Below are 16,726 nucleotides of genomic sequence, written 5' to 3'. Positions count from 1 at the left end.
TTATGGGATGCATAGCTTAAAAATAATTGTGGCATGTGCTGCCCTTGAATTCCCCAAGCTTGTCTGAGATTGCTGGTGAATGAGGAAGCTGTCATGAAGTGAAAGCAAAGCTGCTCTCTGAGAGGTCCGTCGTACGTGTCTAATAATGACAGCCAGAAAATGGAAGTGAGAGAGTGCACCAAGATGAAAGCCATTAGCAATGTGAGCCTTTCATTTACTTGAATTCTGGGCACTTTGTACATATCCATCAGATTTGTTTTCTTCATTAAATAGAACCCTTATTTTGGTCTTTAAGACTTAAGCACTAAAGCTCCTGTAGAATCTTAGGATTCCAATAAATTTCTAGGGCATCAGTGATTTATAATTATCCTTATGCTTTCCCCTTAAATCTCTGGATGTTGGAAGATTGGTTTTAGGAATTATACGTGGAATAGGTCTTCCAGCTGTACAGTATTTATAACATATGCTTTGCATGAAAGCAAATCACAGCATTTAAGAAAATGGGCTGTTTTTTTTTCCTGTCAGGCCAGTATGGTGGTCAAACAGGTGTTCAAACTGTTGTTGGTCAGCTGTTATAAAACAACTGCAGAAAATTGTAAGACAATTTGCAGTTTTCTTTAGTTAGGATGATTTAGTTTTGACATTTTCAGTATATTTTCAGTATTCTTACATCTGTAATATGTTTTCCCACCCGGGTAATATCTTTAAAAAAAGTTCCCTCAACCAAGCAAATGTATTTTGTCTTGTATTTCTAATATGCTGAAATCATAATTAGCAGCAGGTTGTGCAGTACATATTAAGTAGAAATGACTATGCTATAAAAAGCACCAGAAGTCACCTTTTCTTGTTGGGTAAAAATCAGTTTCAGTTCATTCTCATCCCTGCATATTACATTGATATATTACACTTTCCCAGAGAGGTGCTAATTGAGGGCACAGAGCCATCTGCGTCTGCTGAGGTTGAGAGTTTTTCACGCTGCTGCAGAATTAGCAGTTGATTTTGTCGCAGCAATGCAGCATTTTAGAGTTTGCAAAAAAAAATTTTTTTTTCTTAGGATAAAGGATAAAGCACATTTCACATGTCCGGTGAATTACAGAGGTCCTAGAACACAGGGTGGACCAGCTAAGGGCACATTTGTAATTTGTAAGGAGCTCAGGTTACTGAAAGCGTCAATATGTGAACTCGGTGAGACATTAATCTAGCGTTACTCAGACTGTCAGACATGCCAGAATGTTCCCATTCTTTTTCTTGTGCCAGACTTGAATTAGATTTGGATTGTGCTCAGACCTGCTTTAGTTTATGAAAAGCTTGAGGTATAATCAGTATTCAGTGCGATTAAAATCAAGTTTCTGCCTCAATAATATGAGGGGTTTATGCTATAAAACATTTTAAGTAACCTCAATACCAGAAATACCAACCTTTCAGTTCTGCTTTACAGGTCGTATGTTCTCTATAAACAAATTGTTTTACTAGAACAAACCTATTAGCAAGGATAGTTTGAAATTTATTAGAAAAGTCTAAAATCTCAAGGACATGTGGAGCTCTCGGTTTTACACTGTATGCATTTTATACTCTGCTATACTCAGGTTTCAGCTTGAGTGAAGGGCATATATATAAAGAAATCATGAGACTTTTTAACCCAGTGTCAGCTGTTGTCACCTCTGGGCGATGATTTTTTTATCTCAGATAAGGGGATTCCCAGTCAGACCATCGGAATAAAATAATTTAGCCTCTTGATTGAGCAGAGGGAGGGGATCAATCCTGTAATCCTTCCTTTGAAGTCTTTGGTTTAATTGTTGGAAAAGTGCCCTCCTTGAGGAGGGGAGGAGAAGTCAGTGTGCTTTAATACCCCAGCTCTGGTCTGAACCCTCCCGATCTCTGAGCGTCTGCACAATGTCTGGGCTGCTCCAGCTGACAGCGAGTTATTAACTCTCCTGTCTCCAGCCTGGTTTCCTTGATTTGGGGGAGGGGAGCTGGCTGGTCTTTCTTTCTCCACACACACACACCTACAGTACATCTGTTAAGACACAACCTAAGCAGGCATGCGCACGCACACATACACACCCAAAGAGGATATTTCATCTCCCTCCATTTCGTTTGATCAGCCCTCTGGATCACAGCTGGCCTCATGGGGAAGAAGCACTGCAGGCTCTTTAATCCTGCAGGGCCTCGGTCCGAGGCCAGCGGCCAGTCCCTCCTGGCGCAGTGCTGCTCCCTCCCTGCGCTGTGTTTTAACATGGGGAAGAGCAGCCTGCGGCACTGGGGGAGGGGGGGGGGGTGGGGAATTCACCATGTGGAGGACCAGCCAGTGTTTTTTTGTCACTCAACTTTCACTTTAAGAAAATATGCTGCACATTTAATTACTGCAAAACACATCCGTCTCTGCCAGGTTTTGTGCTCCGCAATTTTATTTGTGTGTGTGTGTGAGAGAGAGAAAGATGAAATGTATTGTTTTTAACATTCTGAGAAGGAAAATTTGAAGAACTATGCTTCAGTACATGTTTGGGTGCTTTTCTGCGTATACAGTAAAATGTAGGTTATTCCTGTCTTCAACAAGACCCAGTGGTACTTGGAAAATACCTTAATTCCTGTTTTAGCTGACGTCTGAAAATGTAGGACTTTCTGGCTTGTGGCTTTTGCTGTTATGTGACCTTATTCCTCTTTTGTGTCCTTAAAAAAAAAAATTTTCTTTGCAAAATTCAATACATCAAATTTCTGACTTATTCTGTGGAGGGAAAAAAAGCTGCCTTGCAGCTCGAAGCTGCCAAATCCTGTGTAAAATGGATTTTGTGGAGGCCAGCTGTCCTTGCTCAGTGTTTTTCAGACGTTTTGCATGCAAAATGCTTAAAAAATAAACTTGTTTTTTAATGTTCAGCTGACCTTTTTATTGCTTTTTCCTAGCGTTTCCTAGTTTTGGAAAATCTGTTTCTGCTCATGTTGTGGTGCACACAATTATTCCGAAATTTTGAAATACAAATTGAAAGGTCTTACTGAAACTGGTAAACAGTCATCCGAACCACAAAGCAGCCCTTCTTTGTAATTCATAAGTGCCTGCGCAGTGGCTCCATATTGATTCAGCAGTGGCGTTATGAAAGAATCTGGACTTAAAATGGAATGAAGAGCTCTGACTGTATTCACCTCTCTCTTCACCACTGCAGTCCAACTACCCATCTTCAGAAAGCTGCTCTTTCTTCTGGGGAGGGCTGTCGCAGGCACGACCCCACACTCAAAGAGCACAGCACCTTGGCTGGGGCACCAGTCCATTGCAAGACCCCAAAGAAGCGGTGGGGGGGGGGGTTTAGAGAAGCCTGTTGAGCCCCACTAACATGTCTTTGGGAGGTGGAAGGAAATAGAATCACCTGGCAAAAACCTATACTGATGTGTGGAGAACGTGGAGACTCTGCACAGACGGATGCCTCGGGCCCCTGGAGCTGTGAGTCTGCAGCCCTGCCACGCCACTGAGCCACCCCACTGCAGTTCAGTGCTTGGTATTCAGGACACAGTGCAGTGCAAAGCACAGCCTGCAGCAGCTTTTCACAGTGATCATCTGCGCACACTGTCCTGAATAAGAGCTTGTCACATTTCGGCTGACTGAAATCAGGCTCTGATTGAAACTGAATGCATTTTTAGATTGTGGCAGATGATGCTATGCAAATGTAAAAGAAGCTAGACAAAAGCTCCCTGCAATTTTAGGGAAGGGGAGTGTTACAGCATCCCACATAAATCAATCAAATACAACTTCCTTCCTTCCTCCAGTTTTTCCCAATTTCACTGGATGCCATCTCATTAAACATCAAGTAAACAAAAACAATTCTTAACGTAGTTGAACCGAATACAGATCAACAAGGTATCGTTAATTTGTTTTGGCTTTGACATAAAATTGCAAGTGCTTGAGGTTATCAAGTCATTGACATTTTTATTTAGATATTAATCTTTGCAGATGATTTTTATCTGTAACATACTAGCTGAGTGGAAACAGAATAATATACTGTATGAACACAAGGTAGATGAAGCTGCAGAAGGTGCTGTTGACTTTGCTGAAGATATTTCCCATTCATATTGAAGACCTGAGTAAGTAACAACCAGGGTAATTCATGGAACACATGGGTATTTTACTGAATAAAGAAATAATGCAAGTGGCACAGGAGAGTTTAAAACAAGAGATATCTTACATCCGTCCTTAAACAGATGAACACTGCATATTTCAAGAGTAAAAAGGGGTCTTCACTGTGTTTCACAAGAGATACCATGCCTGTTCTGGCGTTAGGCGAAGAAGAAAGCCATGTGTAATTTATCTAATTCACATATTTCTGTGTTGCCAAGAACCTCTTTAATGAAACTGAAACAAATTGGCTCAATGAAATAATGAAATGGGCTAGTCTAGTGCCTTAATACACTGCCACATGCATTTGGCACGGGTGGGATTTAAACCCTCAGACTTAATGGGTGCTAATTGGACCTTTGATTTGCCACGTTTGCCAGTACTATTCCAGAGTGGACTGTAGTGATGTACGTTGCTGGGGGGGTATTTAAGGATCCTATTGTGCGTCCTCTGATGGGTGAGCTGGTGGGGCACGACGGGGGGGCTTCTGGAGGTCTATTCTGCAAAAGGCAATGCTGCGCCCAGGAAACTGCCCATACTCTACAGTAGCTGTTTATCTCGGAGCGGTGCCTGTCCCTTCACTGCGCCGCACTGGGGAGAATTATCAGGGCCAGAGAGGATTTACGTGGCTAATGAATCGCTTCCAGCTCTGCCTTGGAAAGGATTTCTGGGTAAACGAGCCCAGCTGTAGGCTGCCTTTGTTCGTGTACAGGAAGTGCTGTTGTGATGGTGATACCGAGAGACAGGCACACCACTGGGATTTGTCTAGACAGGTTGCAGTCAGTTAGAAAAGGAGAGGACAAGGGGTGAAATTATTTACGGAAGCTGCCGTATTAGGCTTAGCTGTCAGGGTTTTAGTTTTATCATAGCTGTTTGTTTGTGACTTGCACAACAACTGGTTGACGTCTTGAGTTAGAATGCCCAAGTGTGCAACTGTTTTACTGGCCAGCTCAGGCGTAGGGGATGAAGTGCAGTGTTTGGAGCTGAAGGCTGAGAGCTGGCTCTCACTTTACAAATCTGTGTGTGTGTGGTTTTCAGGGAGTGAAATGTGCTAGAATAAAAAAACAAATATTTCAAACAACAATAATGCAACCAATATGAAATTCCCTGAACTCTTTTCTCCGTTTAATCTCTATAACAAAACTAGAAGACTGGAGGTGTAATTTCCCTTATTGCACGATTAACGTGATGAATTTAAAATACAGGTTTTCCAATGTATTTATTTCTTGGGTCATATATTACTATTAATAATAATATATGTAAGGCCTTTTTAAGAAATGCAGAGTACTATACAATAACATACATGTCAAGACTAAATCTAAATTATATATTAAAGGATTTAATTAATAGCTCTTTAATCAAATTTTATAAATGATGGCAGTTCTAGAGTCATAGTGAATTCCACTGACATGTCCTATTGTGTGGAACCTGAGGAAGAATTAGGTGTGCCACACTTCTAGCACTTAAGACCTGGTGGGTTCAACAGCTTCACCATGTTAACTTAATTAGAATAGTGTATTTACAGGCGTTCCCTGATGGCAAGATATGGCAACAACTGCAGTTAAACCTGCTCTCCCTGTGCTCATTTTCTAGTTGGGATCAAAGTGTAAGCGAAAGGATTAGTTAGTTTAATTCCCCGCTGATCAGTGTGTTTCATGCCCGAGCCTGCTATCTGCCTCCACCCATCCTGATGATGCGTTTAGTGTGATCTCAATCTTATCCGGGTGTACAGACACCTGAAAGGCAAGGTCAGGGAAGAGACCATGACTTGTGAAGCGCTGTGATCTTTGGAGATTCGGTAATGTATTCTCATGGGTTGACACTGTGCAGAGCACGATTGCTGGACTCCTTCAACACACACAAGGTTCTGCCACTCTGGCCAAGTACGACCAGGTCATTCATAAATACAGCCATTTTTCTTATGGTTGTTATTGTTGTTATTTAATCAGTTTGGCTGATTTACAGATTCAGTAAAAAAAAAAACGAATTTAATGGAAGACACTTCTCATTTATGTCCATTGGCTAATGGCACAGGGAGACCCTTGAAGACTTTGTTTCTTATGCCATCGATTGCAGTAATAGTTAATAACATGCTCTGCTCATGCCAGTTCTGACCAAAGTGGTATCTTGCCATCACTGCAGACCAAGAGCCACAATGCCTTTCTTTGTTGGTATAGGCAATAATTAGGAGTAGTTATCCTAATTAATTAAAGATCACGAAGAATTAAATATCACAAAGAACAATTAGGCAAATGCATGAAGCATGTAGCTCTTAGCCAGTGTTCTCTTGTAAAGATTAGCACACTTTAGTACATGGAATGCAGGGAATACAGGGAATTTCAGAGTAACAGCCTTTAATCTTGTGAGTATTTGTGGGCTGCAATATATTTTGTACTGAATAAACTGTTCTTGTATTAAAATTTCTGCCTTTTTGATTTATTGTTATCAGTTTAAAATATTTAATCATTTTACTTATGGACATGATAGATAAATTATGCTCAAGTTACACCTGGTGCTGCAGGGCCTCACAAATTCACCATTTAGTATAAGCTCAGAATATCCAGTCCCCCCATTTTAATCCTGAAAAGGGGACACTTTAGAGTGAGGTGATCAATATTTTTTCAGTCATCATCTTAACATCTGATCCAGAAAAGTCTTAGTATTGAATTGGGATTTATAAATTATTAGTTGTTTTCTCTTTGAATGTGCCACACCTAAGGAAGAAATGTGCACAAGCACAGCAGAATTAAATATTTATCATCTTCGGTTCAGAAATTAGTTTTCTCAGTGACTTCAGCTTCAGAGGAATTTTCGTTATACCAGAAATGAAAATAACACTGCATCTTGTGAAATCAATACACTGCTTTAATTTCTATTAACTGTTTTTGAATTTAGAGACAATGGTTTTTGTGTGTCTGACCTTTTGATTTTCAGTGAAGTACCACTTGGAATAACACCGTGATAAAGATCTACCATTTTATTCTGTTTAAAAGAAACCTTGTGTTGAAATTGTGCATTAGTGTGCTCTACAGACGTCATTCCATATTGTTGCAGACATGGTCAGTGAATATGCCTAATGTCTTGACATTTATACAAATATGTACAGTATGCAATCATGCACATATGTGAAAACACCTGGAGCCCTGATGCCTGGCATGATGCATCTTCCAGCCATCAATGTCCATTTGTCAGTCTTATTTGTTGTGTTTCAACCAAGCCAACCATTGAGTCTCAGGTTCCAGCGCATTTTTTCAGATAGTATTCACTTCACGGGTAAATGCCTGATGTCTGTATCTACAGGGGGTATTTTGTAAAAGTTAACAACAAGAGCATTTTGATCTGGTATCCACTCAACCCATTTTCTTCCAGGAGCTGGTCTAACATCGGTTTTCTTGTGGCTTGATCACCGAGTGCTCGTGTTGCCTCTTGAGAGGCTGAGTGCGTGGGAGGCAAGACAATTTGTGCCGGCAAGACTGGGTGCCAGGGTGACTGGGACTTTCCAAATAAAGGCACTCACTCTGTTTTGATGGGTGACTTTAATTATTATTCTTTGCCAGTAAACCTCATCACACCCAGCCAGCTGCTGAGCTGCACTGACAATGAGTGAGCCCACCCTGCCTGGAGGGTGGAGAAAAACAAGCTGAAAATGATCAGAAAACGGTTTCATTTGGCTTTGCTGCGGTGCTTCTCCACCCTCTGAAGAAGCAAGAGGTGTGCGAAAACAGGGATTAGATGCAAAGCAGTTGGCACAAACATGAGTGTTACCTTAAGAAAATAACATAACTGGGAGAGTTATTCAGGACAGTTGGGTTTGTGGGAAAAAGTGGTTAGGATAATAAACAAATGGGTGTAACTAAGATCTGTAAAAATTTACCATGAGAAAAGCCAGTACCTAGTCAGTCTTTTCAATACAATTTTTCCACCATCGTTCTACAGAAAAGAGACTTCTGATTTTTCCTTTTCAGACAACAGTTCTGTCTTCTGCACCTCTACAAAACTTAGGTTCCTTTTAGCAGTTGTTCCACAAGAGCTGCAGGAATAAATTAAACATCAGTTAGGCGTGACAAAGTTCTTCATGCTTCTTTGGATATGACAGTGGAGGGGTTATTTTAGACCACGTTCATACAGTATCTGCTGATGCAAGCTTTGTTTTAACTAAAGTACAAATGACCTCAAGGCCTTTAGAATAGGTTTTTATTGTTGTGAAAGCAGTCATAAGTATTTCTCATGGCAGTCACTAAGAGATCCTGGGCTCTTTATTGTGAACATGGGGAATTAGTTTGTTTCCGCAAGCCTTGTAATTGGACGTTAGTGAATAGCATTTTACTTCCAGTCTCATAGGGGGGAATGCAAATACAGACTAATCTATTTTGACTAATCAGCCTCCATGCCCTGTGATTGAATTTGATTTCTCTTTTCTCCCTGTTCCCCGAAGCAATAATTTAGTCACATGCCTTTAAGTAGATCAATATTGAGTATCTGCACTTATTTATCTTTCTGATTAATTTGTCTGTTTTGCATCTGGTGTTGCCTTATAATTTAAGTTTGCATTCAATTACAGAAATCACAGTGGGGCTGGTTGATGGCATGAGTTGAAACTGTTTTATGTCATGCACTTAAAATTTAAATGATATAATTTTGCCAAAACTAACAGCAGGCTATTGGCTATTCAATGAAAATTGTTTTTTGAAAAATAGGAGCTTGAAAATGGTATTCATAGAAAACACATGATCTTGTATTTTCCTCCTGCACTGTAACGGAAAAGTGTAGTCATCTAATGGCACGTGGAGCTGTCCCAGTTTGAGCGTGATGCTTCATAACAATTTGCAGCTATTCTGTCTGTGTATTATCAGCCTGAGAGAAACACGTTGGGCCCAATTTCAGTTAAAGGTTAGATGCTACTTGTCATTTTTAATTTTTTAGCCCCCTTGTTTTTTCAAAAATCCTTATGCATCTTTGCATCTGTGTTCCTGGCTATGAAATAGACTAAATATTTTTGTTGCAATAGTTATAATTTCAATATGGTTGGCAGGCACTTTCACCCACAGTAACTGTAGTAACTCTCATTCCACAATGGAATTATACTACAAAAGTAATATAATTGTAAAAACACAAAAAGGCTACATTCTGCCATACAGTGCAGTATTTAAAGGTGCAGTGGTTTAACACAAATTGCATCAGAGTATCCCATAAAAGCTATTCAGTGAGGCAAACATACAGTTTAGTAAAAGATAGAGCAGCTACACTACATGGTTTATAGTGAAATGCATATGCATGGCATGTGATAGAACAAGGAGCTGGGGAAAAGCCTGTCATCCAGTATTTTGTTGTGGTTGGTATTGAGTAATACCATGTTTAATGTTTTAAGGGTTTTTGCTTATTGTCAATTGTGGATCATTACTTTAGAGTACAATAGGAATTATTGTAGTTTCTAGTCATATGATATACATGAACTACTAAGATAAATGACATTTATTTTATATTTGCCAATTTGAAAACCTTCAAAATGGCCATAACTAGATGAAGGGGAAGAGAAACTAATAAAGTGACCTGCTGTGGTTTTGTTTTTTATCTTGTCACATGGAGCCTAATGTCATGGTAACATTAAGGGGAAATTGATCTCCGGCTTCCCTGTTGCATTGAAAGAAAATTTATAAGGAAAGAACCAGACTACAGAATTATCCAGCACAAAGGGCTAGGACTCTGTCTGATCAATAACTGCATTTATCAGGGTCGATTTCATTTATGCTTAAGTAGAGCTTTGAAAGTATCTGATCTTTGCCAAGTACATAGGTTAGCAAGTTAAGACCTCATTTGCTTTCAAGCCTTGTCTTTGGAAGTGAAAGCAAATACATTGTCACCAAAGATAGCTGTATTTTTTTAACAGGAATCATAAAGCTTTGAGCATCTAATTCATTTTTATATTGGTCTTAAGTTTAGCTGCCAGTTGGGGGAGTTTTAGTCATTTTTCTGTCGTTTTTGCTTATTTCTTGTCTGTTCATTTTGCTACAATGTACTTTAACCTGTGGTATTGATGACCAGTAATGGGCTCTTGACAGGACTGAACACAGTGAATATCAATGATATGTTCCCCTGTTTCCTTTGAAGAGGTCTGGGGTATCAGATATGCAGGGGCACTTATAGTATTGTACTGTAGTTGAGCAGTATCTCAGCTTTATACTGAAATAAATAATAGTGTAACAATAAAAAGATTATTAAAAGCTGCCACACACCTTCATTGCAAACATCTGCAATGACAGAGAATTCTAACCAAAATAAAACGTGCAGCCATTCCAGCTAGCCTAGCCTAATGCAATCTTCCTGTTTTTGTCACTGCAGCAGTTTAAATGTTTTTCAAACATTCAACTTTAACAGTGTTTGTACAGTAATCAGTCATCTTTATTTGGCCCTGTAATGGTTTTTAGTGATATGAAGATTTGCACAGATGTTGGTATCATATCAAGTCCCAACACCAGTTCCCAAATAGTAAAGATGTATGGAGGTTGTCAAGGAATTATGTTACAAAAGGCAAGCCTACACATGCAAACCTGAATGCTAAAAATCCCATTCTCACCTGCATGAAAGTAGACTTATACCTAAAAGGCTTAAACCACAATGTTGCAGTGTGGTGGAAAAGTAAGTCCCCCCCCCCCCTTACAATTTTATGATTTTATCACCAAATCCTAACAGTAGATAAAACTAAACTCATTTTCCAAATAATACACAAACATACTACTTTGCTATTTAAAACATCATCCTGCATTCAGTATGTTGGTACTGTAAATATGTTAAACCATAAAGTCCTAAGGCAGTGTTTTTCAGCACACTGTATATGATATTCACATTATGCACAGCATTTTCAGGCTTGTTCTGAATGCAGCATGCATGCAGTGACCTTCCAGTCTAAGTCATTTATAGTATGGTTAATGGTGGCCAGCAGCACTGGATTGCTGATTAAGACTGTAAATACCTCAGGCTGTTCATAAATTATACATCTAGTTACATAGATAAAGCCTAACTTTTGACAGAGGTCTTTAGGTACCAGTAAATCAAATGTCAATAAATATTAGAACTGTACCTGCTGTTTTCCTAGAGAATGCACTCCTAACTCTGCTGCAGTCACTGGAATGGCAGGTGTCTAGGGCTCAGGATGTTTTCCATTCAGTGAGAGGTGGCTGAATAAATATTTTTTTATGTTTTCTACTCAGTTGAAATGTTGTCCTGTCCCTGTGGGCAGTAATGTTTCTGAAAAAAAAATCTGTACAGATGTATTAGTGGGGAATTTAATTCCAGCCTTAACTTGACATTTATTTTGTGATGTGAAGTCCAACTGTGATTTTCAAGCCTGTAAAAAAATATTTTTATGCAGCTGATAGTTTTGACCAGCATTGATTCCAAAATATACCAGCATGACTGATGATGTCTTATTGTTCTTCTTCATTTATTTTAAGCCCAGCCAGTCCATGCAGGCAGACTACTACAAAACTATAAAGCACTGCAGCTTTGCCTTTTTTTTCCATAATAGAGCTGATTAGAATTTGAAAAGTGGAACATATTAAAAGTTCTGTCAAGTGAAACTCATTGTAGCCCAATATTTCATTTGTGTAGGTGCTTTCACTCACACCATCAGTGAATTCGATTTTTTTTCTGTTGTTTAAACATATGCTTTCATCTTATATGTATAATTATTTTATTTTATTATTACATACCTCTTGTATGGAGTCCAATACGCTGTCATCTTTATGCTCTTTATGATAGTTACCTCTCGTTTATATAATGGTGTTTTGAAGGTGCACAGAATACAGCAGTCTTTGAAAATAACAAAACATTCCTGACTTGTAAAAAGGTGGGTAGTCATTGCTTTCATTTTGTGATAAGGAAGACTAGAAGCAGGCTGGTGTGAAGTTAAGTGACATTTCTATCACTTCATATCTATATTAAACCACTGAAAGCACCCTTTTACATTTTTGGTGAAAAATGTCAGCCTTAAATTTTTAGCTAGTCATTTGTAAAGCAACACATAGAAAATTCCTTTCTAATTCAGTCATAATAATTACTGAAGATGATATCCATGGTTAAAAATATATGGCTTAGGCCTCTGGACAGTTTTAATCAAACTGCTGTAAATGCAAAAGACAATCAGGACTTTGTTGATGATTTTACAAAGAAAACCCTCTTATAATTTCTGATTTTAATATCAGTAATAATCTACAGTAGTCTTGATGTCTGGATTAGCAAAACGTTTTAATTCAGTCACTGTGGCGGTGTCATATTTTGGAGTTATTTTGTACACTGTGGGCGGTTGACCGACTTTGTGATCACATTTACTCCTCGCTCATTTCAGTTATGTTGCTGAGGAGATAAAGACATCTTTTCCTTGGTATCTGTTCTGGAAACCATGTTGTGTTGTTAGCTGGGTAAAGAATTTTGTAGTGAAAAAACAGTAGAGATTGAAATGGATATATAATTTGCAGCTCAGTTTACAAAGCCAGACTGCGTTCTGAGTTCTAATCATCCCTCTGGATGCCTGTATCCAGATATTCTGGGAAGGAGTAATATGAGGGGTTTGTCCTCTTGCTGCCAAGTGGAAATGTCCAGACCGAGGGAGGAAGGTCACTAGGGTATTCCTAATTGATCATTCTATCCATCCTTGATTTTGTGTTACAAATAGGAAAGGGGATTTGAACATGAGCCTTCTGTATCCCTTTAGTTTAGACTGTTCATTGCTCAAGAAATCAATACATCAAACCAAAGTAAAAAAAAGTACTGTAAATCATTGCATTACAGTTATGTGTAAGGTCTGTTCAATCAAGATCTGATGTATTTATTGAACTCTTTTTTTTTTAAATACCTACAGAGATTTTGGTTTCAAGCTTTTTAACAGTTGCTTGGAAGTTAAATTAATGTCTGTATGAGGCTTTTAATTGCAGTATGATGAATGAGCTCTGATTGATTTTTGCATTATTTATAAACACACAGGCAGCATGATCATTCTAATAGAAAAAGCACCCATAGATGAGTTGTTTTCTTAGACAATTGTTAGGTAATGTTAGAGTTTGTTAGGACTGAACATTAAGATTCTAATAAAGCTCAGTTGTGACACATTATCCATACAGATATAAGATGGCTCATATTTCAACATCTTGGGTGTTTGATTCTAGCCCTTACCATAGTTCTCATGTAGAGAGTCAATTCCTATTTATTTCTCATTCATTTCTTCATTTCATTCAAATGATTTACATTCAAGCCCATTCCCGGAGAGACTAACCTTTTATAATAGGATTTGTTTCTTCATTCTAACCTTGTTAGCATTGAGTTAACAGCTGGTGACCCCGGCAAAGAATTGGTCATAGCAGTTGGCTTTTTATTTGTAATGCCAACACCAAAGACACTTCGTCAGGTTGCTAGCAATGACTTATACTTGATCTTTTACCAATGGAACTGCTGATGTGCCTTCATCTTTGTATGAGCGAAAAAGAGGCCACTTATACAGACCTGCTGGGTCATTGGTAGCTCCGTGTGAACAAACTCAGGTTTTCTGAGCTAAAGACATTTTAAAGCGAGTTTACTTTCCCAAAGCTTTTCTTGGCAGTCTTTTTGAATGAGGGAAAAGATGGCGAGTCTTCAGCAGCAAATTCCTTTCATTCCCTCTAATTGCATTTCTTGACCCTGGCCGGGTGAAAGGACGACGGTCCTTGTGTGGTTTTTAATTGAAATTGATCGTCCAGCCGTTGTCTTGCGAACTCCCTTTGGTTTGTTAGAAAGCAAACTGTACTATCGGTAATCCACATCACCTTTGCTGCCACCAGCGCTCTGAGTTGTATTGTCCAAATGTCAGCAAGAGAGTCAACCACTTATAAGATGATGTAATCAGTCCAGTGTGGTGGGTTGATGCTCAGTTGGTACACCTTCAGCTCCTGATGAGTTTTCAAGACAGTCAGATTGCCACCAGAGTGATTTGAGATAATGGTTTTCTTATCTTTGGAGGTCTAGACATGTGGCATTGTTGCTTACGTGGCAGCTTGTCTTTAACATTATTGGATTAGGTGTCCCACAGTAATGAATCCTCTGTCCCCATACAGACAACAGCCTCTGGCATTACATCGCTGGCAGCATTCTGCCTGCTGACCTTTCACCTTGACTTCTTTCTTCCATATTGTCTACTGTCCTTGCACAAATGTACTGCAGACTCCTGAAGGTGTGTCCCTTGCAGTCCGGCTCTTTATTGTCGACTGCTGTTGTCAGGTGAAATTTTTTTTTGCTTGCTGTCGGCCTACGGTATTCGGCCTCTTCTTTTCTGGCACTCAGCGGAGGGAGAGGCAGACAGCCTCACTTACCTGTCTTTACCCTCTCTTTCTTTGACGGAAATGAAGGTGGAGTTGGACGAGTACCAGATCAGAATCGCCCCTAAGCCCTCCACACAGCCCCCTACCCACTGATAGTCCTAAATTATTAATTTGCTGTCATCAAAGACTGATGTTGCCATCCCTGCAGAGTGGATAATTGATGTCAAATCTGTGCCATCTGCTCTGCACTTTAACTAATAATTAATAACAGCCGATTTTACGATCCGCTGCCATGGAGATTTAATTCTGAAAAGTCAATATTGGGTTGTTCATTTCAAGTTGTGCATCAGAGTGATTGTACTTATCTAATTAAGGTGAAGATAATATCTCAGTAATGCTTTGTAAATGGAGAAGCCCATCAGGTGATAATTGCTGATATGAGGAATGGGGACTAATAATCCAGCATGCCGAATTTGTTAAAGAACCCAGCAAAATATGCAGTTTCTTATGTTTCAATAAGCAACATACTCAGCATTTCCATAAGAAAGATTGTTTCAACAGTAGTTTTATTTAGATGATTATTTTTTGCAATGAAGTGGGTGGCTTATGCATGGGCTTATTTATCAAGTGAGAAATGTGTGGATTAAGTTCCTGTAATTCTGACTCATAAATCTGGCCCATCTGCTCTCGATTTGTGTTTCTTTGGTGTTTTGTGCATCAGTGGTGGAAATTGTGTGCCAAATGCTCCAGCCAATATTCCCTTTTGAGTCGCAGTGTATCTGCAAGGCCTTGATGGGGGCCTGCTGACCGCAAGCTGTTCCTGTCTGTGTTGCAGAACACCCAGGTGGTGGAGCTGCAGAGGAACCGTCTGCGTGATGACATCAAGGAGTACAAGTTCAGGGAGGCCCGGCTGCTGCAGGACTACACCGAGCTGGAGGAGGAGAACATCTCCTTACAGAAACAGGTCTCCGTCCTCAAACAGAACCAGGTGGGTGGCATTAGCAAGATGGAGACCGTTCTTAGGTGTCATGGCACCCTGCCTGAGAAGAACTTTCGGCGAGCTGCAGGGGAACCTGAAGATTCAGTTCCTGTGAGGGTGGTCAGTGAGTGAACATGTTATGGCAAACGGGAATAGGAATTCACACAATCACATCTCTGTTTTTCTGAAAGTGTGTGTTAAAAAAACTGCATTTGTAAACCAGTGAGCCTTCATGCACTACATGAGGTCAATAATCAACACTTTTTCTTTTGTATGGACTTTATTATTAAAATACATTTGAATTACTACAGGCAAGCAATAAAAAGGTTGTGTGTATGAAAAGACTTCTGTTATTACACCTTACATTCGAATTGAGCAATAAAGGTTTGAGAGAAAGCAGGAACTGGCTACACTTTGCCCAGTGTCCCTGTGCTTGTCAGCTTGATGACCTTCCTGCACAGCCTTTATGAGACTGAGAATTACAATACGTATACATTTAAACTTGCTATAAATATTTTTTTAAAAGCAGCAGTTGCATGCTTTGCCTAAAAGTATGGAGTGGGACAACAGCTCTCATAGATCTTACATCTGTCTCTGTTGGTACATTTAATACATATGTAAACTGCCAGTTACAGGACTTTGCAGCCTTATATACCCAATGCCTTACAATTTCCACTCTGTAGGCACTCTATTTATGTAGTACTAGAGTAGGTAGGCAGTTCATAAACAAGCCACAAAAGTCCATTGGTCAAGAGCTTACCTTGGCCTTGTTGTTAAGCAGACTCCTCCTCCTTCCCAGTGATGGGACACAGTCCTATCCCCAGCTGTCACTGTTCCTCATTCATATAGCTGGGTGGACTGGAGCAACTGGGGTAAAGTACCTCACTCAAGGTATAACAGTAACATAAGTACAAGCTGATTTGTTTTAACGTTCATTTTATGTTGTGTCTGCAAGAAAATCTCTAAATTTAGTTTTGTTATATTGGGTAATTTTCTTCTTAGCCTCATTAATTTAGTTGAAAAAGCAGAACTGCTACCTATACACTCTTAACCACTGTAGGATCTTTCTGAGTAGAAGGTTATGTACATAAGGATATCACACTGGACAAGGGGACAAGAATATGAATTAACTTTTACTATTGCAAAATCCTCTTCTGAATTACTAAAATTTTGTTTTTTTTTGTTTTCTGCTTAGCATCAGTGTGTGTGAATTAAAAACACCACATTTCAAATATGTGATAACTCCAGCTAAAGTGGAGAGTGGAGTAAAAACTCAAGATTTTTCTCTAATTTTACAGAGTGGGTAAGAGATGAATCTCTCCATAAATCACATGACAGTTTATCTGGGGACCCTTTCTT

At 39.3% G+C, this 16,726-nt stretch overlaps 1 protein-coding gene across 3 annotated transcripts in view; it reads left to right on the top strand.

Moving 5' to 3' along the window:
• LOC148835444 (protein bicaudal D homolog 2-like) overlaps positions 1–16,726 on the top strand; it is a 66,211-nt gene that overhangs the window by 29,615 nt on the left and 19,870 nt on the right. For all 3 annotated transcript variants that reach the window (XM_088915310.1, XM_088915309.1, XM_088915308.1), the window contains exon 3: positions 15,224–15,376. In XM_088915310.1, coding sequence (XP_088771436.1) covers positions 15,224–15,376 — 153 coding nt within the window. The remainder of the gene's footprint in view (positions 1–15,223; positions 15,377–16,726) is intronic.

The sequence above is a fragment of the Atractosteus spatula genome, chromosome 5 (assembly GCF_055471065.1).
Source record: "Atractosteus spatula isolate fAtrSpa1 chromosome 5, fAtrSpa1.hap1, whole genome shotgun sequence".
Taxonomy (NCBI): domain Eukaryota; kingdom Metazoa; phylum Chordata; class Actinopteri; order Semionotiformes; family Lepisosteidae; genus Atractosteus; species Atractosteus spatula.
This window is presented reverse-complemented; position numbering and strand designations above follow the sequence as displayed.